Source organism: Coffea eugenioides, chromosome 9, assembly GCF_003713205.1.
Source record: "Coffea eugenioides isolate CCC68of chromosome 9, Ceug_1.0, whole genome shotgun sequence".
Taxonomy (NCBI): Eukaryota; Viridiplantae; Streptophyta; class Magnoliopsida; order Gentianales; family Rubiaceae; genus Coffea; species Coffea eugenioides.
Window position 1 is genome coordinate 4,967,249 of NC_040043.1, and position 22,034 is coordinate 4,989,282.

The 22,034-nt window shown below is 35.8% G+C and overlaps 2 protein-coding genes across 3 annotated transcripts in view; both read right to left on the reverse strand.

The window, feature by feature from the left end:
* Positions 1-9,202, reverse strand: part of LOC113782940 (protein ILITYHIA) — a 33,099-nt gene extending 23,897 nt beyond the window's left edge. Inside the window, exons 1-11 of the mRNA XM_027328920.1 lie at positions 8,860-9,202; positions 4,403-4,779; positions 4,160-4,291; positions 3,644-4,025; positions 2,856-3,002; positions 2,533-2,717; positions 2,304-2,430; positions 2,101-2,174; positions 1,638-1,714; positions 555-591; positions 308-474 (exon numbers count right to left, since the gene is read on the reverse strand). Coding sequence (XP_027184721.1) covers positions 308-474; positions 555-591; positions 1,638-1,714; positions 2,101-2,174; positions 2,304-2,430; positions 2,533-2,717; positions 2,856-3,002; positions 3,644-4,025; positions 4,160-4,291; positions 4,403-4,779; positions 8,860-8,992 — 1,838 coding nt within the window. The 5' untranslated portion in view covers positions 8,993-9,202. The remainder of the gene's footprint in view (positions 1-307; positions 475-554; positions 592-1,637; positions 1,715-2,100; positions 2,175-2,303; positions 2,431-2,532; positions 2,718-2,855; positions 3,003-3,643; positions 4,026-4,159; positions 4,292-4,402; positions 4,780-8,859) is intronic.
* Positions 9,203-10,239: 1,037 nt separating this feature from the next.
* LOC113783132 lies at positions 10,240-21,274 on the reverse strand. Of its 2 annotated transcripts, XM_027329185.1 has the most exons (13): positions 20,827-21,274; positions 19,906-20,077; positions 19,593-19,810; positions 18,422-18,491; positions 17,331-17,403; positions 16,519-16,596; positions 15,520-15,677; positions 15,162-15,330; positions 12,980-13,442; positions 12,430-12,816; positions 11,939-12,142; positions 11,455-11,588; positions 10,240-10,795 (listed from the first exon to the last, which is right to left on the reverse strand). In XM_027329185.1, exons 1-13 carry the CDS (start codon positions 21,214-21,216, stop codon positions 10,621-10,623), a joined length of 2,691 nt encoding a protein of 896 aa, XP_027184986.1. In that variant the 5' UTR covers positions 21,217-21,274; the 3' UTR covers positions 10,240-10,620. The 2 variants fall into 2 exon arrangements, with proteins under 2 accessions (XP_027184986.1, XP_027184987.1); XM_027329186.1 differs by lacking the exons at positions 15,162-15,330; positions 15,520-15,677.
* Between the last annotated feature and the right edge of the window lie 760 nt (positions 21,275-22,034).

Genomic DNA, 22,034 nt, shown 5'->3' on the forward strand with positions numbered 1-22,034 from the left:
TAATCAACCAAATAAACAATTCAAAGACAGGAACTTCTATTGACTGAACTACAAGGGTAAAATAATAGGAAAAATGCTCTTTTTAATCAATAAAACAAGGACACAACGTTAGTGCAATTTTTAGACAAGAATTTTGGGTACTGTGGTTGCGATAAAGTCACACAGCTCAAGAAGATCATATCCAAAAACAAAAAAGTTACACTAATAGAGAGAGAAAAGTTAAACAAAAAATTTTCTAGAAGTCCTAGAACCTATAACAAAAGATAAAACAGGAGAAAGAGAGAGTTCATCATATACACAAACTGACCTCATTTTCAGAAGAAGCACCTTTTCTCCAACAACTGAGAGATAATTTGAAAATTCAAGCAAAATTGGTTCAGATAATTGTGGAGCAGCAGCAAGGATTTTCTTCGTTGAATCATAAGCTGCTTTCCGAAAGTCCCAATTTGGATGACACAGCGAAAACAGCAGAAACTGTGTAGCAATAACAGATTAGCAAAAACTGGTTTAAAGGAAGAACACATGGAAAAAAAAAATGCAAAAAGCCCACTAACCTGCAATAATGCACTGACAGAAAAGTTCTCCAATACTCTAGAAAAAGGAAATATAAAGATCAAGTCACCACCAAAGGAAATGCCAGAAAAACATATTAAGTAAACATTAAAACCCATTTCAAAATTCAATAAAGAGCAAGTCAGAGTATAAGTGTCTATATAGTAAACACAAATAAACAAAACCGAAAAATTACAGCAGTCCAGATACACACTTTTTAACGTGCTATAGAAATTTTAGGAAGCAAATCACCAATGCATATAATAATCACTTTGACGTTAAAAGGAAAACTAACAAAAGTATTGCTTGATCAAGCTTTTAAAGACTAGGGATTAAATGGAAGATGTATAAGTTCAAGGTAACTTAACAAACAACAGGAATCAAATTAAACTGTTCTTTAAAATTAATGAAAAATAACGGAAAGAAATAAAGAATTGGCTAGCTTCTTTAAATGGTAAAATGAATTGACGATGCTACATTTAAAAATATAAGAGAACCAACCATATCTGATATCAATGATGGTACCACGATGTTACAATAATTAACAGCCTAATCACTTAAAAATTATTTAATCTGAGAGAGGAAAATGAGAGTCTGGTCAGTACCAAGCCACTAAGCCCTAGAGCCATGTCTGGACCAAAACATATCCATTAAGTAATCACTAGGCCAGTGGGAACTCGGACAAGATGCAGCACCTTCAAGATTATGGAATAAGCTAGGAGGTAAATACAACCTTGAATAGGGCACAAAGCTCTTTATGTTTTGTTCTTCTGATTAACCCAGAAGCTGAAGCTTCTGACTCTTAATCTCAAAAAAACTCAATGCAGATGGAACTAAAATTTACACCTTCCATTAACTAACCGTTTAGATAAACCTTTTGTTAGACAAAAAGTACCATGTCATCAGGAAGCCCTATTCTATCCTTGGCATGCTCAAATACCGCAATTCATCCAACTTTAAAGAGGATAATAAGCAAATCAGATTTACAAATTTGGATATCCAACAGGTGTCAACAAAATTATGCGAACCAACATATGCTCCTTGGACGGGCACCATCTTTGTCTAGACCACACAGAAACACAAACCTATGAGGATGATCAACAAGCAGCACCTCAAAAAGGTCAAGACAAGCCATACAGTCATCAAGTGATACTTTTGCTGCCTACATAAAACAATGAAGCATGTTAAAGGGGCGGGGTGGAAACTCAAAGAAATTACACAGAAACAAGCAAAGACAGCTTACAAATGAGCATTCAACAGAAATAAAAGAACATTCTAAGCATTTCCCAGTCCTGAAGATCATGCCTGTTGTATGTTTTTCATTCTATTTGCACATCAGAATTAACTAATTCGCAAATTTGTGGCAAACATAGATCATTATAATATGAAGACTAAGAAGAACTCAAGTGCAAATTGGCCATCAAATTCAAGTAATTAATCAAAAGCTGATAATTATAACAAGTAAAAACATCAAATACAAAAGCATAAAATAAAAATCCACCAAGACTAAAGGGAAATATATAGATGTAAATCATAGACGACATTTACCAGAGAAAGTGGCACAATAGAAGGTTCATTCTGTGCTATCAAAGACCAAATCTTTTCCTTGGTTACCATCTCATCTGGAGAAAGGAGAAAAAAATTATATAATATGTCAGTTTACAACATTAAGAAAAATCAGCTTATGTATAGGAAAAATACTGAGGGTTTAAGGCTAATTAGAAAAATGAAAATCTACCAACAGGATATACCTGCTTTAACATCAAGAGAAACAATTTTTGCCATTAATAGCAATGCATAAATGCCATCCAAACGTTGAGCTGCTTTTGTAAAACCAGTTTTGACTAGTTGGATAAGAGGCACCAGCAAGGATGACATCTGCAAATACAAAACAAAAGTGCTAGCCAGATAATAAAAAGCGAGGACAGCATGATTAAAACACATAAGAACTCCAAATACAAACACCGTAAGTCTTCCCACCTGGATAACTGCATCATTGTTTTTCCATATAACTCGCAAACAACGAAGAAAACCCCTCCTTAGTGCTTCTTTCTCCTTGAGCCCAGAAGCAATAAATGAAACTACATCTTGCTGAATAGCAACTGCAGATCTTGCAGCCCAATAAGCTAAAGAAGATAAACAAGCCAGCTTAACCTCTTCATTCCCTGTTCAAACAGGAGGGAGGGCAAAGAATTGAAAAAGAAATCAGTAGCCTATAAGCATACATAATCCCCCAAAAGAAACACAATGGGGACGAGTGTGTGCTCACGCAGCCCAAGGATAATCAGAAGGATGTGGCTTACCATCATCCTTGTAACAAGACAAAAGGAAACTACATATAGTTGGTGTCAAGCTGCTGAGATATTTTCCTTCAGGAGCATTTGACAATTCTTGTAATGCATTAATCATGCCAACTCTCTGATATGGAAATGTCAATCTCCCTTCAGAACCTGTTCACGTCACATTAAATTATGAGATGGCCTGCAACCGTGCAGTTTTCATAACTCCATTAAGGCATGGCATCAAAAAGCAAAACTAAAATGATGGGGTGGCAATCCCTTTTCTATAATGTCTCCCAAACCTGACAAAGGATAATTAACCTATTACAGCAATGCCCCAAAATCCAAGCCAATTAACTTACAATTCGGATCAGTGTGGATACCATGTTATTTTAGTTTATGCCATGTTTCACATATATAACAGCCTAGAGGCCCACTACCTCAACATTTTCATGGACATGAAAATGGGACTTCAACCGAAGTAACAAAAAAGCAGAGAGGCATACAACATCCCCTTCAAGTTTTGATCAAGTCCTAACTGTCCAGACCATTGTTCAGTTGTTTAACTTCTTTTATGATGTTCTCTTCTTCTTACTCATCTTACTCTGAGTGCTGCGAATTAGTTTTTGGCTCAGGAGTTAACAGCTTCCAGCTTAACAGTTTAAGAGAAAATATGATCTTGCAATAAAATGGCATTGTTCGTGGTATCTAAAAGATCGACATCAGACTGTTTAATTACCCATCAAAAACAAAAACAAAAACCAAAATAAAAAAAAATGCATGTTCTTGTTCAACAGGAAATAAGTACAAACCTCCAATTACAGATCTCACAATAGTAAACATTGCCTCTACAGCATCTGGACTACTGGATTTCTGGCTCAAGCATGTTATTATGGCTAAGGCAGCAAGCCTTCTTGCTTCATCTGCATGTCTAGCTTGAATCAAAACCACTTGAAGGATTTCAGTTGCATACTTGCTTAAATCAAGGTTGGTCGATTGCAAAAGAACCCCAACCGACTCCAAAACAAGCTCAGGATTCCGCTTCAGCATTTTAACTGATGTGGGGATGACAACATTCTTAAAATCTTCATGGGACAACTTCGGGAACAAAGGAAGAAATGCTTCAATAAGGCCCTTCACTGGCTTCTCCTTTGCATTTAGAACAGCCTTAACATACATATCAAGAAAAGTTTCCTGCCAGATTTGTAAGCAACAGTGCAAGCAAAAGTTAAAAGATAAGATGCAGAGCTACATAAACTAATATGATCTCTCAAGGTCCAAATACCATCAATGACATTACAAGCTGATCAGTGATCAATAACCCTTACCCTCCAGTGATCAAATAGAACCAAATTTGCACTTGAATGCTCCAAAATCACCAATAGAAATTCAGGACATTCTTTATAAGAGATCCTTGAATTTTTTAGTTCCTCCATGTAGGTTGAATAAATGTCTGGTGACTGCAAAGTATGCATGTTTAGAAAAAGAACATTGCTTCAAATCACTTAACAATCTTATTGAATACCAGTATACAGTCACTTAAGATGATATACAGTCACTAAAGATGATACCTTAGAGAATAAATGCAAAAGTAATTGCTTGGATGCCCTTTTTACACGAAATGATCCCTGCATAGCAATATGAAATACTGATGCCTGCGCTTGAGCTACTCTGTGTAGTGCATTCTTTGATACTGAGGTAAACCGACTTTCTGTTAAGAGAAGGCAAGACCACTTGATAAGTCTATAGCAGACCACATGTGACTGGAATTTTGACTGCTTTTCCATTGTCTGCACTAGTGTTGCCGCAAAAATTTTCATAAATGCAACTTCATTTAAAGCTTTTACAATCAGATTATCCACAGCTTTTCTCGATCCCCGATCATCATAAACGGACAATGTTCTAAATATTGTTTCTACCAAGAGGGATGTAAAATCAGTGGTCAAATCTGCATGATTCAAAAGTATATCCATCAATAAAATTAAGATGTGAGAATTACAAGCTGAAATAGGGAAAAGACACAGATTTAAATCACAATGGAAAAGAAAAAAGCTGGAATCTGGTAATCAGTGTATGGCCAAAATAAACAAGCATCACACACCATATAAAGTGTATGTTCACAAAAACTTTTCCAGTACATTAATAGATATCAAAGCCACAAAGGCAGGCATATAGTGAAGGGCAATATATGCGGCTAGCACTCTTATGTTTCATGATAAGGCAAAAGTAAAATCATCTTGTGACCCCTAAATCACCTTCCCACTAGCTAAGCCATTATCAAGCCCAGATTCAACCATTCAAAAAAAGGACATGCCAAATTGACAAAAGGGGAACAAAATGCAAATTGTCATTTTTTGAACCATAGACACAAAAATGAAATAAAAAGTCACTCTCTTGTAACTTAACTACCAACCACTTTCATCTCGTAGCAATTTGCAATGAGAAAAAGGAAACTAGCACCCTTTTATTATGCTATTGTCAGATAACAAGTTCCTCACAAAGCGTGCTCTGTAAAGCATGTGTATAACAGTGTATGCCTAAGATTGTAAAGTATTTCCTGATGAGCTGCGCATATTAGAGGAAAAGAAGGAAGAAATCAATATCCCAAACAGTGCCTCATAATGCATGTCAAAAACTGTTGATATCATGTGATCTTGATTCTTACTTTTTCCTTTATTATTTTCAGATTAAGTATCAATTACCCTGAATGAATCTAGAATATAAAGCTGAAAATTTTAGTGACTATCGGATATCCAGAGTTTGAACCTTTGCTTGGCGCTGTTTTGAGGTAATGTTACCACTGTCGATACTTAAGTCGTATTTAGCTACAATCTTCGTAGCTAGAATTACTTGAGATTTACAACACCAATTTTTGTGCTAAATATGCAGCCATCAAGCAGTCATATTTCAATAGTAAAGTGATCTCAAATATGTAACAACTGCTGCCTCATCCAGCCAAATAAAAGATATCGTAGACAACCAATCCGTTAGGAAGATGGATCTGTTCTAAACTGATTTTCCGGACATGCTTTAGCTTCTGATTTCAGAAAATCTATTATGCAATGTTCTCAACTGCTTTTTTCTTTCAGCTTTTGGCATTTTAAAGCTATATATAATTAAAAAAATTAGAAGCTACAAGACATCTGCTTTTGGCTGAGAACGCCTTGGTCTAGTGGTTAAGGCTGAGAACCCAGGAATTAGAGGTATATATAATTTAAAAAAAAAAATACTTGCTTTTTGGATTCTGATTTTGGCTTTTAAAAAACCAGAATAAATTGAAAGCATGCCCTATATAGGATCCCCACAACATATGCAAGCAATCCATGGAGAAACCATCCTAGAAGTATCTCCTTCACCTTAATTTACTTTTAAATCTCAAGCCTGCTAAATTTCTTTCATGGTATCGGAGTTAAATAACTAACCAGGCATTTGGTTGTGGGGAATCCCCCTCTACACTATGGGTTTTGAGCTTAGATGATGTTTGGCTGGTACCTATGGGTATGTATCCATTGGTATAGAAAATCCAAAAGTGGGTAATGCTTGTTCCCAAGCAAACCGGGCACTTTTACCCCATTTCTAAATTTTAAAACATGAAAAGCCAAAAACAATTAAAACAGAAAAAGGCATTAGAGACCCAGCAGCTTCTTCCTCTTTGCTTCATTCTTTCACCATGCCCTACTATTTTATGTATCTTGATTTGGTTGAAGGAGCAATTGTACTGCTGCAGTTGGTGGTGATGGTTGAAGTTTGAGAAACTGAAAAAGAAAGGAAGGAGCTAACAAATGCTGTATTAATTGCAACATTGTTTACTCTTATTAGGGATGGGGATCAAGAACAAGTTGAGTTCCTGGAGCATAGTTGTTATATGTTTGCGTTTCTTGTCCAGATAAACTGATGCCATGATTTGCATTCACTTACAGCCCCAAACTGGATGCAATCAGGAACTACATCTAACTTCCCAAGAATCAAGTTCAAAAGCTCCTAGGGAAAATCTCCAGCGGTAGCACCAACTCTGATGGCGGTGATGAAGGTGCCGCCAAAGTTGGTAGTGGTGGTTGAAGGTTGAGAAACTGAGGAAGAAGAAAGAAGAAAAATGGAAGAAAAAACAAGTCAAAGGTGAAAATCCAGTCCTTGTAGTTACAATACCAAACAACTGAAAAGGTTTTGCTAAAACCCATCATCATGGAGTTATCATTGCCATTCTCTCACTTCTTTTATGATAGAGCACATTCCCACTCTAGGAGCATATTTGCCTCATGGGATTAGATGAGATTGGGCCACGAACATTGTCCTAAACCTTACATGGTTTGTTTAGGCATGAAATTAATACCCCACAATTAATTGCCTTCAGATGTGAACAAAGCGAATCAAGCTAACAAATGACAAATTTACAACCAAACGATAACTTTATTTTGACTTCCCTTAAAGACGATCTCAAAGATATTAGACCTCCATTCTTAAGATCGATAGTAAAACTTTAAATGAAAATCAAAGGAATGATAAGGAATAAATGATTTACAAAGGAAAAAGAATTTTGCACAATCCCACGTAATATATATGAACCAAATGGGCCCTATACTGAAAAATTATAAGTCAACATTCGAATGTGAAATTATGAGTTTTTGTTTATTCATTATACTTTGAATCAGTTTTAAACACTATAGGTTCTAAAAAGTTGAAAACAAATAACACTTAACAAGGAACCGCAAAACTCTAGCACTAAATTGGTTTTAAGTCAGCCTTATGCATCTAGCAAGAACTTAGCAAGCTATAGCACAATGCCCATAAATCTAAAGTACAAAATCCAATAGGATTTTTATTGCAACTTTTTACACTGATTTTCTAACTATTTTGTGGATTGAGAGAGAAAAACACTAGTACATTTCAACTGTACATACTTTAACACCTAATTATTACTTTACCAAAAAAAAAAATCACAGCAAGTGGAACAAATATGATCAAAACAGATTGTCTCTGCTCACAAACGCACAAAAGCACGCTCATCACAGGGCTTTCTACTTGTCCAGCAAAAACTACAAGGTGATTTTGATAGTTAACACTCCAATAATACAAAAGAGAGATGATTATCCACTAAATAAAGGAGTTTAGAATGCTTAAAGTTTCAATCTGCAATATCCTCACAATTATCCTGCCAAGTCTCATTCCCCAAAAACCAATATTTGGTTCTAAAGGCATTTTTCTCTCAAGCCAAGGAAAGTTATCAATAGCTAATGAAATTTCTCAAACAATAAATCTTCAAGTGTCCCATTGATTTGTCTCACCTATAACCAATTTCATCAATCACTACGCATTTTCAACTTCTTCAACTTAATAGAGCCCCTTGAACAAACAGTAATAGGGCAATGCCAAACTAAACAGCGCCAATTGATAGAGTACCCTAATTACATCTGACTAATTGTGTCTAGAGAAGATTGCCAATAAAGGATCACAGGTCGCAAAAGACCTAAGAAAGCTTACATTTTCTAAATGAAGCAAGAACAACGTTGGCAGCAAACTAGCAATCATATCCATGGAATAAACTATCAAAGAAATCAAGGTGAGTTCTGAAAGTGAGATCATTTGAAAAGAAAAACTTTTCCATTATTCCTAAACACATTTTGCAACCACATTTATCATTCTAGACACATTCATCACATCAAAAATATTGCTACAGTGAATGATACAAAAAGTTTTCCAAACAAACTTCATCCAAAAAAAATATGCTTCTCCTATTAAGCTATCAGCTACATTGTCCCACTTCTACTCCATAATATCCGAACGTTTAGAAGTCTCCACGCACACTTCAGGCTCTTCATAATACTGGCCAAATATCCAAATAAACTATGGCCTTGCTTTTAAACAGAACTAAATGCAAACTATCAGAAAGATATTGCAATTCAACGTCCAAATAACAATTTTTCCGATGGTCCAAACAAACCATGCATTATGCAAAACATTACTACTCCTATAAAACAGCAATTCAATAAGCAATGGTAATATATATATGATAAATATACGTAAACATGACCTGAATAACTAGGAATGTTAGTAACAAGGAACGGAATTTCATTGCTGAAGATTTGGATTCGCCGTTTAGTGGATGGCGTAGAGATCGACGCGGCAATAGACACCAGTGAGTCCATTGGATTGGCAGCATCCATCGGAACTGAGTCCTAGAAATTTGAGATTCAGTCTTGATTTTAAAAAAAAAAAAAAAAAACAGAGCTACTGAATTTTTTATTGTCAATAATGATGATGATGATGGAGCTGAGACGCCGGCGGCGAATTGTGGTGGCTTGTTGCCGCCTTGCGTCGGATAAGTTAATGATGATGAAGTGTGGTGAGTGATGAAAATGGCGTCGTCTTTAGGGTTTTAGGTAGTATAGCATACAGTAGAGAGGACTGAGCAGAGCATGCGCAAGCTTTTAAAGGTGATGCGCTAATGTGTTGTGTCATCTGCCCCTTCTCTCTTTCATTGCTCTTTCTATTTCTTTTTCTTTTTTCTTTCTTTTTTGCTCTTCATTTTGTTTCTTTCTGAATTAATTTCTCCGAAGTTCAAAATGAATTAAACTATTCTCGATTTAGTAAGAATTTATTCGAATTTGATTGTCAACTAGTCAAACCAAATTTAAAGTTTGAACAACATTTTATATTCAATAAAATTTAAACTCTAACTTGACGAAAATTTTTTTAATTTCAATTCGACAAATAATCAATCTAATCTGAACGTTAAGGTATTCACCGTGTTTGCCTTAATTGGATTCATTTACACTCCTGTAAGTAATTAATTGTTATCACCCCTAATTAAAATACCAATCTAAAACATACAATAGTGTTTGGATAGCAAATTTTTTTAATCTCCTATCCAAAATATTTTATAAAATGTGTATTTCTATTTTCTAATACATTTATTTGAATTTTGTCATTAAATGGCTGTACAAAATTTAAGGTACAACAATTTGATAGAAAATTATCACTTAGCTGGTCAAATTAGTACAGCTACATATTTTTGTTTGAAAAGTTACATTTGGATTTAGGTTTTCATTCGCCTAAAAGTGAAGGGTTACTGGTGAGGTCAGATGAAGGTTAGTAAATTTCTGTTCTTGTTCATAACTTATCAAGGTTACTAATTTTGCTCCAATCATGTCATGCATTAGGAATGTCAAAAAAAAAATCAAGGATCATCTGCATCATCTAACTTCTAACTTTCATTTCCAAGAACGAAGTATAACAAAAAGTGCAAGAACCAAAGGATAATTTTCTCTCTTCCACTGCACAAGCAATATATTCACATCCACTGAGCTAACAATAGCACCTATGCTTGATATCATCATTTTCCAAAAATAATCCTTGGTACCAGTCTTTCTATTCATACGGACATTCATCAAGTACAAATCCACAAACAACATGAAAAGAAATGAATCCTTTAAATCCATTTGTCCAAATTATTTTGCAAACTCATCAGAAGAAGGGGCCTGAGTGACAAAATTCTTTATTTACAAAAGGTACTGAATGTAATGAAAATACTCAACGGCAATGCAAACACAGTGGAACTTGATTCAAGGGATCAGGTACTCAACCTATTACTGATAGAATAAATCCATTAGTCCACGTATATTGTGCCAGTTCATTATATACAAAAGCGTCAAAATTGCGGATCCTCAGAATGCATTCAAGTCAAAAATGGGTCCAATCAATCTCTTTTATTCTCTGGATCCCTCCTGAAGAGTGCACCTTATAATGACAAAGGGATAATCCGACTGTACGAAAGGAAGATAAAAGATTATTACTACTGGGCTGCGTTATCAGAAGGAATGTCTTTCATTTGTCTTGTAGAAATAACCCTATCCAGGGTTTCATCTGGGACCTTAATTCCAGTGGTCTCCAAGTCTGCCACAATGGCAACAGCTGCGTCAAGTTCCCCGAGATCAAGACACAAGGAGATGATTTCATCATACAAGGGGCTGAAAAAAAAAAGCTGCAAGTTAAACATGAATACTGATATCTAATCCTCTACTAAAAAACTGGTAATTCACAGCCACATGGAGCACAAGAATAAGGCAAGTGAATGATAACAACATTCAGGCGACACATTCAGCTGAGAGGGCACAGGACATGAGAGAGCAAACAATTTTGTTTGATCACGCTAGCAATACTCCATGGCTACTCAGTCCGTTTCACTTTTATCTGTAAGCTATAATATGGCTGCGCAGCATGATAAGATGCAGCTCATACTATCAGATCCTCAAATATGCAGTTCATGCTCTTTGGGCAGAAGTACTGGAGGAAGTAAAAATAGCAGTAGTTGGGTCACCAGTCAGAAGCATCAAGGGGAGGATGGATAAAGGAAATTGTAGCTACTGATAACAGTTGATTTTTTTTTGTTTTTTTGTAATCATTGCTAAGATGATAATCAGATGCTTGTTTGGGAGATAGTAGCTGTCAAGGGGAGGATGGCAAAGGAATTTGTAGCAACTGATAACAAATAGATGTTTCTAGTATCATTGCAAAGATGATATCACGGTCTTGTTCAAAAGTTCCAGGTGTATCCAAAACCAATAGATTATTTGTCATTTCGACGAGGCAATGAGCAGGTGAACAACATTTATCTAAACCAGTTTACCTGCCAAAAAAATAACCCAGGTTGTGTGTTGCCTGCAACATTTTCAAGAATGCTGAAGGCATGGGAGCTCGTATAGCAGCACGCAAGATCATAGCACAATCCCCGATAGTCGGTGTCCCACCCAGTTCTATAACCTGAAATACAAGTATTAACACGCTCATGCATCAGCAAAGTGGGAACAAACTGGAAAAGATAAATATAGCATGCACAGAGCACTGCTATATATCAAGTATTAATAATGGAACTTGAAAAGATGTATGGAAACAACCAACTTAACATGATATTTTTGGTTTCCATGACAGGACCCACACACACACAAAAACACGCACACAAGAACATCTCAAATTCTTTTAGTAATATTACAATGTTCACTACATTATGCATGGCCTTCTTTTTCTGATAAAAATTTTTAGATTGCCACGATCTAACAAAAGGAAATTGGCCTAGCACATGGCGAGCAAATAATCTTGGACACGAAGCATACTTTAGTCATTATTTTAACTGCCAATTCAACTTCCCACTCTTGTGACCATCTTCGAGGAGCTTTGTTCTTCAGTTCTTTTTCCCATGTCCAACCCCAAACATCAGCAATGGTATACATATCTGATACATCAAATACTCTCCTATTCCTCATCTCCTTAAATGCTTCATGTATGTCTAGAGGAAACCAGTCTTCATCGTCATCGTTCTGCATTCATAAAATACAGTTACTAAGGATCTTCAAATTTGAAGGCCAGAATCTTGAGTAATCACACGATAACAAACAAACATCCTGATCTAGCAAATACTCTTCTTTTTACATATGAGTTTTTGGTTAAAGGCCACAAAAAACAAGAGTCATTCACAAGTTTCTTTGTGCAAACTTTCATTTTAGTCACTCTTCACTTTATTAATGACCTATGAATGGGAATTAGAATATTTTAGAATCGTAGTTAAAAGTCAAAGAAATGAGAAAAGCACTGAAGTTATTTATACCTCAACTGATACTCGAGAAGTCTTTCTCCTTGATTTTCTTGATGAGCTAGTTGTCTGATCTGAGTCTTTCAGTAATTGCACACCAATCATTTGAAGTGGTTTCACCACTTCAACTTCTTTTTCCTTCACTTGGTCAACCACTTCCTGGCTTTCACTTTGTTCCACTTCTTCCTCCTCATCATCTGCCTCATCATCTTCATTCTCTTTTGCAACATCATCAACAACATCGCCTTCGTCCGCGACATCAATAATTTCTGAACTGTTCTCCTCCATGGACTTGATATGATTTTCGTTTAATCCCTCCCCAAGAAAACGACGCTTCCAGAATTCTGTATTACCTTCTTCCAACTTGATCCTCGAGATCAGCTTATCCAACTCTTCATCAACCTGTCAAATCACAGACTTTTAGTTCATTAACAAAGTATCACTGATTTAGCCGCTTTCAACAAACTCAATACTGATTTCTGCTACGTACAAAGAGGGATACACGTATCAACATCACAAAAAGACGGATTCTAAAAACAGAATCAACTTAGTAAGATCAGATCACCTCTTCTTCTTCTTCTTCGACAGGAGGTACCCAAAGTGGTCGACCCCTAGAACGATTTATTCTTCTTGCTTTTTGTACACGCTGGTAGAGTACATTTCTAGTTCCATCAGTTGGCAGATCTTGTGCTTCAAGCTCTTCCTTTAGCTCTGATACTAACATTTTACTGGCTGCTTTTGGTTTCAAGGCATTTTGTTCAGGACCTTTAATAATTTTCTTCAGTCTCTCCTCAACTCTGATATATTCTGATTCAGATACATCCCCTAACACTGGTGGTCCTTCATTGTGTAAGGTTTTTAAAAGTTTTCGATGATGGATCTTCCACTCCTCCAGACACCTTTGTTTGAAGGAGGTTTCCATAGGGTTTGAATAAATAAATCCGTCAGCATCAGGGTCCAAAGGAGTTTTCCCTCTTCGGGGGACCCATCGCTTCCGTTCACCTGTTAACCCACCTTCTGCAATATACCTGATTGCAAAGCCAACCTTATATAACCTCAACTAGAATAGGCAAGAGCCAAAGAAAGAACAACCACCCAAATAAATAAGGAAAAAGAAATAAATCCATTCGAAATCACAGTTGTTGGCAGAACAGGAATGTCTTAACTCATAAAATTACCAAATAGGCATTTGGAAAACGTCACCAAATCATCCTCAAAAAGGAAGTGTCAATAGTTTGAAGATATATCTTTGGCCACTAAAGCACAATCTGGAGATTTCAAAATTTCAAAAATCATCTGAAACCAACTATGAAGATCGTCTCTAAAAAACGATGAAAGGATTTTTTTTATTGGCTTCAATTATGCATGTTTCACTGTGATGAACAACCAGTTTGAGATACAGATTTGCTTAAAAAGTATCCACGATCAAAAGCAGACAAGGGCTGATGTGGCTAATTTGCATTAGAATCATTAAGAAAAGGATAAGATTATGAGTATTAAATAATCAGTACTACAGATTTCACTTTAATTTGCACTATATAGTATATGATATGAATTAAAAACAAAAGGAGCATTTCTTAAACTTTCAGGGTAAATTTTTGGTTCAAGAAAGCTCATTCAGATTGCACATTTGATGGCTGAAGGTTCTACAATAACACAAATATAATGATGAAAAGTACAAAATAACACACTCTCGCATCCCACCCAAAAAGGAGAAGATTAAAAGGAGCTCAGATTCTTAGTTTGAGCCACTTTTCCTTTTATTCATATTGTTGACCATGCATACATGTTTGACATAGTAATGTAATGGAAAAATCTCCCAGTAAATCAAGTAAGATGCTCCTGTTTAATAAAACAGATGATATTAGTAAATTATGTGACAAACATTAACTAGAATTCTGATTGCAAATGAGAGAGAGTACGTCCGCAACCAAAAGGTCAGTTGAAGGATTTCCTTGGTACATTCCCCACTTCGGGTCTGTCCCATATTGATGGCGGAATCATTATTAAATGTCAGAAAGATTTATAAAATTTGTCATTGTCCTTATTGGATAGTCAACACAAAGTTGAAGAATTCTTTGACAAACTTCTTGTTTAGCTTAAACAGAACCAGAAGGCCTCAGGATTTACTATGATTCATTGCTCTCCTATCTCAAGGTCCAGCTATAAAAAGCCATACCCACTTGCAGAACTTCTGACTTCTGACACATGGAGCAGACACTATCACCTCTGAACTCAATCATTTACCATGACAGTAAATCTCAGAAGAAGCATATTTTTTAAGCTTCGTGAGTCACCAAATTGTCTCATGTACTTTTTTCTAATCCATCAACTGGTTGAGCTTAGGTTGCAATTGAAAGTATTGCTGACATTATCAGCCATGACTAATAAGAGATATGCCAAAATCAACACACAAAACAAAAAAAATCTACAGAATGCAATCATTTTGTCGTCCAATTCTGCAGTTAAGGATCTGTACGACTATACCAGTTCTCAAAAGCTATCAACAAAAATGAAACTACAGAAACTAAAGTCTAATTTAAAATAATTTTGCTACTTATCAAAAGTAAGCATTAAGTTGATATTTCACAGCAAAAAGAGTTGAAATCAAGAATGAGGGCAACATAGAATTGAGATCTTAAACTAAATTCTCTTGAAAGCTCAATAGGAATATTTTAGTGGAAAATATACCTCTAATCTTCTACATGAGCACAAAGACTGATGAAAAACAGTACAGAAATGTAAACCTGGCTATGTAATCAATCTCATATCCAAGTTCAGCTTCTTCTTGCAAAGGTTCAATCCACGAGCTAACTAGCGTGCGGTATTTTCTGCTCAGGATCATAGCCCTAGGTGGGATTGGCACGTTATCTTTTGCCATAGCTTCTAGGGCCTCTAGTAGCTCAACTATTCTTCCTGAAGTAAAAATAAGTTACCGACTCAAATTTCTTAATTGAAGACCATGAGACATGATGATATTCAACAATATTTGGCTAAAAATAGACAAAAGTCTAAATGTGAGAAGGAACAAAGAACTCATCTTTCTTGAAGAGAGAGAATAGCAATATGAGATGGAAAAGAAGAAAGCAAACAAGAAAAACATGCCTTCTCTACATAAGGCTCGAAGATACAAAGATAGAGGATCCCCATAGTTGCCGTCATTATTCAGAACTTTGGTTCCGCCTTCAAAGTTCTTGAGAGCACGAAAATGTCGAATTGCTTCTCGCACAACACAATATTTTGTAAAGCATTCAACCAACAACCTGAATAAGCGCTTATCATGTTACCAAACTATTATTGACAAAGTCATCTGCAATTCAGTTGGAGGGGTTATAGGAAGGCAGCCTACCTAACTTATAACAGATGCAATTGCAAATGAATCAAGTATCAATATTAATGTTGATATCCTAAAGTAATTATTTCTTGCATTATAAATGCACAAGTTATTTATCACTACAACCAAATCTGCCTATTAAATCCACTAGTGGTATCTTGCTACCGCTTGCACTACATCATTTCAATAATTAGGACACTAGCCAGAAAATTTTGATGTGGTAAGTATGAAAGTTGATCCATTAGCTCATAGGATTATGCTCATATTCATGTTGGGCAGCAAACTTCCTAGCATTAGCTAAATACACGCTCAAACACTACTTACAAGGCAATCAACATTTCACTAAATGGGTCTTAATTGCCTTTTATAAACCTGGAGCTGACTTGTCATTAGTTCACCTATTACCCTACGTTTATAACTCTTTCTATGCTTAAGTTCCAGTGTCATGCTCATCACACATCTCAAGTTCAATTTCAAGCAAACATCTTTTACTGCTATTGACACTGCACTATAGGAAATTAAGTCCCGATCATAGAAGGTGATACTGGTTCATGATTATGAAGAGTACTAATTGGAAGAGTTCTCCAGAAAATTTATGCACATTATTGTTTTGCCACCTGCTACGAGCTCTTAAATAATCGATAAGAGAACATCAAAAAGATCTCCAAAGATTGTACTGATAGCAATAAGGATGGGTCATTCCAATGAACAACAGTATCTCTACCCAATAGTAACAAGGATAAAAATAAAATAAAAAAAGATTTTCTTACGCATAGGTTCTCACGTTGGGTTGTAAACGTTTGTGGTCCTCAACCATCATGCCAAGTAACTCTGCAACATCTTGTACCCTACATCCATGGTCAAATTACAGTACCTTAATTCTACACTAATACAGGATAAAGAAAAGCTTCAGATATCTTTGATCACTAGAGTTTACCACAATAATTTTTCACTAACATGCAAAGTTCTCGTATGCATTCAGCTGGAAGAAAAAAGTGTGTGGCATGTGGGAAAAAAAAAAAAAACAAACATGCCAAGGATAAGGCTCAACAATTTGATCGTTAACTTCGAAATCCAAAGCAATAGAGTATAGCATAAATATAGACTTGGCAGACAAAAGCATAAAAAATGCAAACGAACTAGGCATCAGAAAGATGATGCCAGATCTGGAAAAAGATCTTAATCACAAAAGCTCTGGGCCTTCCTCGATGTACAGATTTGATCATATTGGTAGTGAGTAGGCTTTTCACGGAGTGAAGGAAATTGAAACATGCTACACAAATATGGTTTTTCATGCTTCTATTTTTTATTTGAAGAATCTAAAAAGATGACAAAGGCACCCGGGCTGAAGGATGTCCAAACGACTAAAGATTGTGGCAAACCCCACGTTGTAAGTGCAATAGTTTTAACGAACCGAAAATTATGCTCCAAAGCAACACAGGTAGAACAATTTACTAAATACAAGGTCATAGAACTTCTAAATACTAGACAATCATCAAACGATTCAAAGGAAATTGGTGCAGAAGACGTACCAGATGAATAAATCACCCAAAAAAAAGTAGTTTAGTCCTTTAGAAGTTACCTATCATAAGAGTCAGCTCTTGTATATGCTTGGATCACCCAATTATATGTTTCCGTATCAGGTTTCATGTAATCTGCCAACCAAAGGTAGAAAGTCATTCAACAAATGCTTTAGAATAATGAGAGAACTAGGATTGATAGTGACCAAGAAACACAGCCAGTGATTCCACTCAATTATGACAATCATATACAACTGCAGAAAGTTTTCACTTGCCCAACAACTGTACAGTCACATGTCAGAATAGAATACATCAAGAAAGTAGTTACTGACACCTTGTCCATTGACCCTTCGCAGGACAGGGGCCATGCCAGATGTTGATGATTGAATGCTTATTAGCCATCAGATCAAACTCACTCGAGAAATTTGGTCGGATCTTTTAACAGCAGTTACGGGTTAAGTTTTTAAGACAAATTTAGGACCACAGTAAGGAAGGAAGAGGGTATGGGACCCACTCTCTAGCCATTTTCTAGGTCATATGATCTGGTACACTTCAAGACCACTAAAGCCTTGGAAGCCAGCTTTGCAGCAAAATTTCTTTACAAATCATAAATTTGTGTGGGAGAATATAAATAGGACTTACTCTGAGGTTTCAGAAACCTAAATTATCAAGCAAATGCTGACCTTATATCCTACAACTAGATGAAAATAATTAAAGGGGGCTCAATTAGAAGAATAACTGTTTTCATAGCCACAAAAAGCTTATCTATAATAAAACTGATCCTTTTTATTTTTGGAAAGATGTCATTGTGAAGAACAAGGCACAGCAACAGTCAGGCTTTTACTCAGACATCTGCAGAAAGAAACTTGCAGATTTTTCATCAGGTGATTACAAACATTTACAACTATTAAGAAGAGATGCTTATCATCTCTGTTGGAAAGCGAAATAGCAAGTCCAATTTCTGCTACACAACGAGAAGAACCCAGAAGAATACCTTAAATGCCTGAATTACCTAAAAATCATGCAGACGTACATAATATAACATGTAACAGAAGCAAAAAGTTCTGAACAACAAGAAATCATTGACAGCTAAAGAATCACAAGCGGAAAAGAATGATCTCATACAAATTTGACAAGGAAAGAAATAACAGACCTTCTCCATATGCTCCATATTCCATATTCTCAAATGTAGAAAAAGCAATTTCAGGTATCCCACAGGTAGCCTAGCCAAAAAAGATAAGGAATTTCACTTAAGTGGAATATTTGGAAACTTCCACAACATAAAATGGAAAGAGAACTCTCTCCAATATTTTAAATCATGCACCCCAATTCAAGTGGAATATTTGGAAACTTCCACAGCATAAAATGGATAGAGAACTCTCTCCAATATTTTAAATCATCCACCCCAATTCAAGTTCAGTTCCTTGTGAAAAGACCAATAAGAGAAGCAAGACAAGACACAATGAAACATATTTTAGCTAAAGTAAGGAGTCTCTTCCTCAGCTAGAATTGGTGTCAGAGAAGATGAAGCAATTGTAACTTGCAAGAACTTGAGATATTAAATTACAGAAAATGAGTCGTGAAAGTGATGCATCGCAAAACAATCTTGAGATTCTATTACAAGAGAACCTAAAGGACAAAGAAAAAGGAATACTGTTCTCAATCATGACTGAGAATTTCAGATTGCAAAAATAAGTATCAGAAGCTGAACGGTGCCATTATGGTAGAGAACATCAAAAAACTTCAATGTCTCTAAACCAGGAAATATAGGTAAAGAAAACAGAGTTAGTGGATGTTATTTCAGGAGATAGAAGTACTTCAGGATCAGCTATTACCTACAGTATGATGAGAACAATTACTGCAGACAAAGGCGGTTATGGAAGCAGGAAAGGACACAATAATTTTTAGAAGACTCTTGTAGAACTTTTCACTTGTAAAGAGAGATATACATTGGTACTCAAGGGTAATTATGATTTATTGGACTTAGATATCTGGTTAATTAGCTTTTATCAAATGGTGTTGAGTGGCTAACATCAACCAATGCAAGACAGAGGTAACTCTTGAAAAAATTCCTAGTATCAATCAGTTTCTTTGTTTTCAAATTGCAGTTATATAACACTATGCACTGGAGGCACATATATTAAAAGTTGTCTATTAAATGAAACTCAAAGGTATAAAACTTTGTTGGTCTGAAAAAGTTTAACATCATCAAATTCCATTGTTACAACACTTGTAACCTTTTGCACCGACAGCTACCTTAAAATCCACTTATTCACTTAAAACAATAACACCAGTAAGGTCACCACCAGCTTCAAATGACTTACCTGCACACTTAATAGACAATTGAAGTGGAAAGTGGTTGCCATTCTGCCAGCTGACTCCATTTCGTAGGCTATCGTCAGTGCATTTTCATGATCTCCAACTTTACAGTCTTCTTGGATTATGAGATCATATAGCTCATCAGTAGCTCTTAGCCCACCTTCTGCCCCCTTTAGGAAAACTTTGTTGGCATCTTCAAGATGATTGCTTCTAATGAGCTCCTCTGGTCCAAGGAACGGGACCAACTCAATTTAATAAAGAAAGAAAGGAATGATTAAGAAATCATCAAACCGTATCACAGGCTTGAGTACACTATACCTACAAGGACTAGCCAGGCTTTCCTAATGTCAAAGTTCAATTTCTCCATGGCTGCCAGAATTTCTAAGCCTCTAGCAGATAAACCTTTTGAACCAAACAAACGAACTAAAGCGACAAAAGTTTCATGAAGAGGCCGTAGACCTTCACTCAACTCCCTTCTAAGAGCGTGCATCTGCAATGTAGCAGCTATTTGATGAGTTACATCTTACCCTATACAGTATGCAGTTTGTGAACTTCACATAGGCATATAATGTTACATGATGTGCATCTCCTCCTTATGAGTAAGCAACACACACCATTTTGCTAACACTAATGCCAAATGAGATGTTCCATGCAAGCCGATGAGAAGTACATTGACATTAAACAAACCAATACATAGATAAACATGCCTAGATATAAATTTAACATTTGCATAACCATGAAGCATTGAAATTTTCTAGGCAATTAATCAATGAGAGAGTTGAACGAGTGCGCTTGTTCATTAACCAAATGGAACTTGCGATTTAGATGCAGAACAGCAATTAACACTAATGTACATGATACAAAACAGTCTTTAAAGTCGATCAGACAATCGTTTACTAATCTGTCACCTGAACCAAAAGGAGTCCCTCATAATTTCCCATAAACCAGTAATACCCACTCTTGAAGAGGTAAATATACTGGCTCTTTAATCTAATCAATTATCTCCAAAGACCACAAAAATTTTCCCCCAGACAAGGCATCATCAATCTCCAATATTTCTTTTCGTTGACTTCTTCACATATATATATATATAATCGCCAAAAAAATAGCATAGTGTACCTAATGGGCAAGCTATAGTGAAGCAACACTTAAATGCAAAAACTCCAGCATCAACTAGGAAAATGCACGTGCAATAATATAACTAGAGCTATATATAAATATCAAAAGCAGGGTAATTACAGCGCCTTCTTCATCGCGGTTGAGGACATTAGAAACAATCAATCCATGAAAAGAGCGAGGTCCAGGACTAAGTCCAGCAGCAATCATATCATAAATAACATCAGAAACTCCAGAAACGTCAGCATTTCTAGCGCGTTCCATTAGTTCGTCCATGAACACCAGTCTGAGGACCTTCTCGGCACTGGACGCCATGGAAACTAGTGCTCCCGAGGAGCCATTCTCGTCTTCTCCTATGTATTGCTGGCGCCGCTGCTGCTGCTGCCTCTTTCTTCTCGTTCTTTTTGGTGATGATGACACCGAAGCAGACACGACGGAGGTTTTATGGGGAAGTGGAAATGGATTAGAAGAAGATTGATAGAAATTTGACGGGAGGAGGAGGAGACTGGCCATTTGGCTCCCGGAGTGGCCAGGCTTGTGTTGGAACAGGACTGGGGAGTGGATAAGGGTCCTTGGGTTGAGGGACGGTTTTACTCTTTAGAAAAGGGAGGGAATAGAAATTATTTTAAGTTTGCTTTTAACTATTTAACCACACCTAGACATTATAATTATCAATATAAATTTATTTTATGAAAATTATTTAAAAGATTAAAGTTTGCTTCAGTAATAAAAATTTTATTCAAAATATATGACCATGGCTATTATGTATTTTTTGATTACATACACATTGGATATGCATTTTTTTTAGAACATCAGGTATGCGTTAAGCACTAGTATTGATTGTGTATATACTGGTAGGTTTCAATGCAAAAATAAGTAATGTAAATTTTAATTTAAATTTTAAATTTTACATATTTGTTAGGCATCTACTCAGAATAGTATATATATTATTGTTCATGTATATAAAATTAACTCTATATTTTTTTCCTTAAAACATAAAAGTTTGTAATTTTCTTTTTCTCTTTCTTTTTTGGTAAGTTCATCCAATTTAAAGTGGATGGTAATTTTAAATCTTTACAGGGGGGAAAGAAACACCAGCAACCTCTAAACTATTCCGCTCATAAACTTTCGGCCACTCAAGTATTTTTTGTTTTAGTGTAATTACTAAACTCTTAATAGTGGTTATTTAGTCAAATATCGTTATTAATGCTAATAGAATGAGCTCCATGCGCATTTCACATGCCAAAATACAATGACAAATACAATGTCCAACCATAGGGTGACAAATTTTATTGTCCGCTAATCTATGCAAATTGTATGTCCTTTGCCAC

Bases quoted from the DNA above. Each gene is read 5' to 3' on its own strand.
- LOC113783132 (XM_027329185.1), bottom strand. From the start codon at position 21,216: ATGGCCAGTCTCCTCCTCCTCCCGTCAAATTTCTATCAATCTTCTTCT. The intron at 15,331-15,519 runs GCATGTTTTTCT...TTTTTACTTCAG, and splicing joins TCGAGCCTTATGTAGAGAAG to GAAGAATAGTTGAGCTACTA. The intron at 11,589-11,938 runs GTATGCTTCGTG...CTTGTATTTCAG, and splicing joins CAGTTAAAATAATGACTAAA to GTTATAGAACTGGGTGGGAC.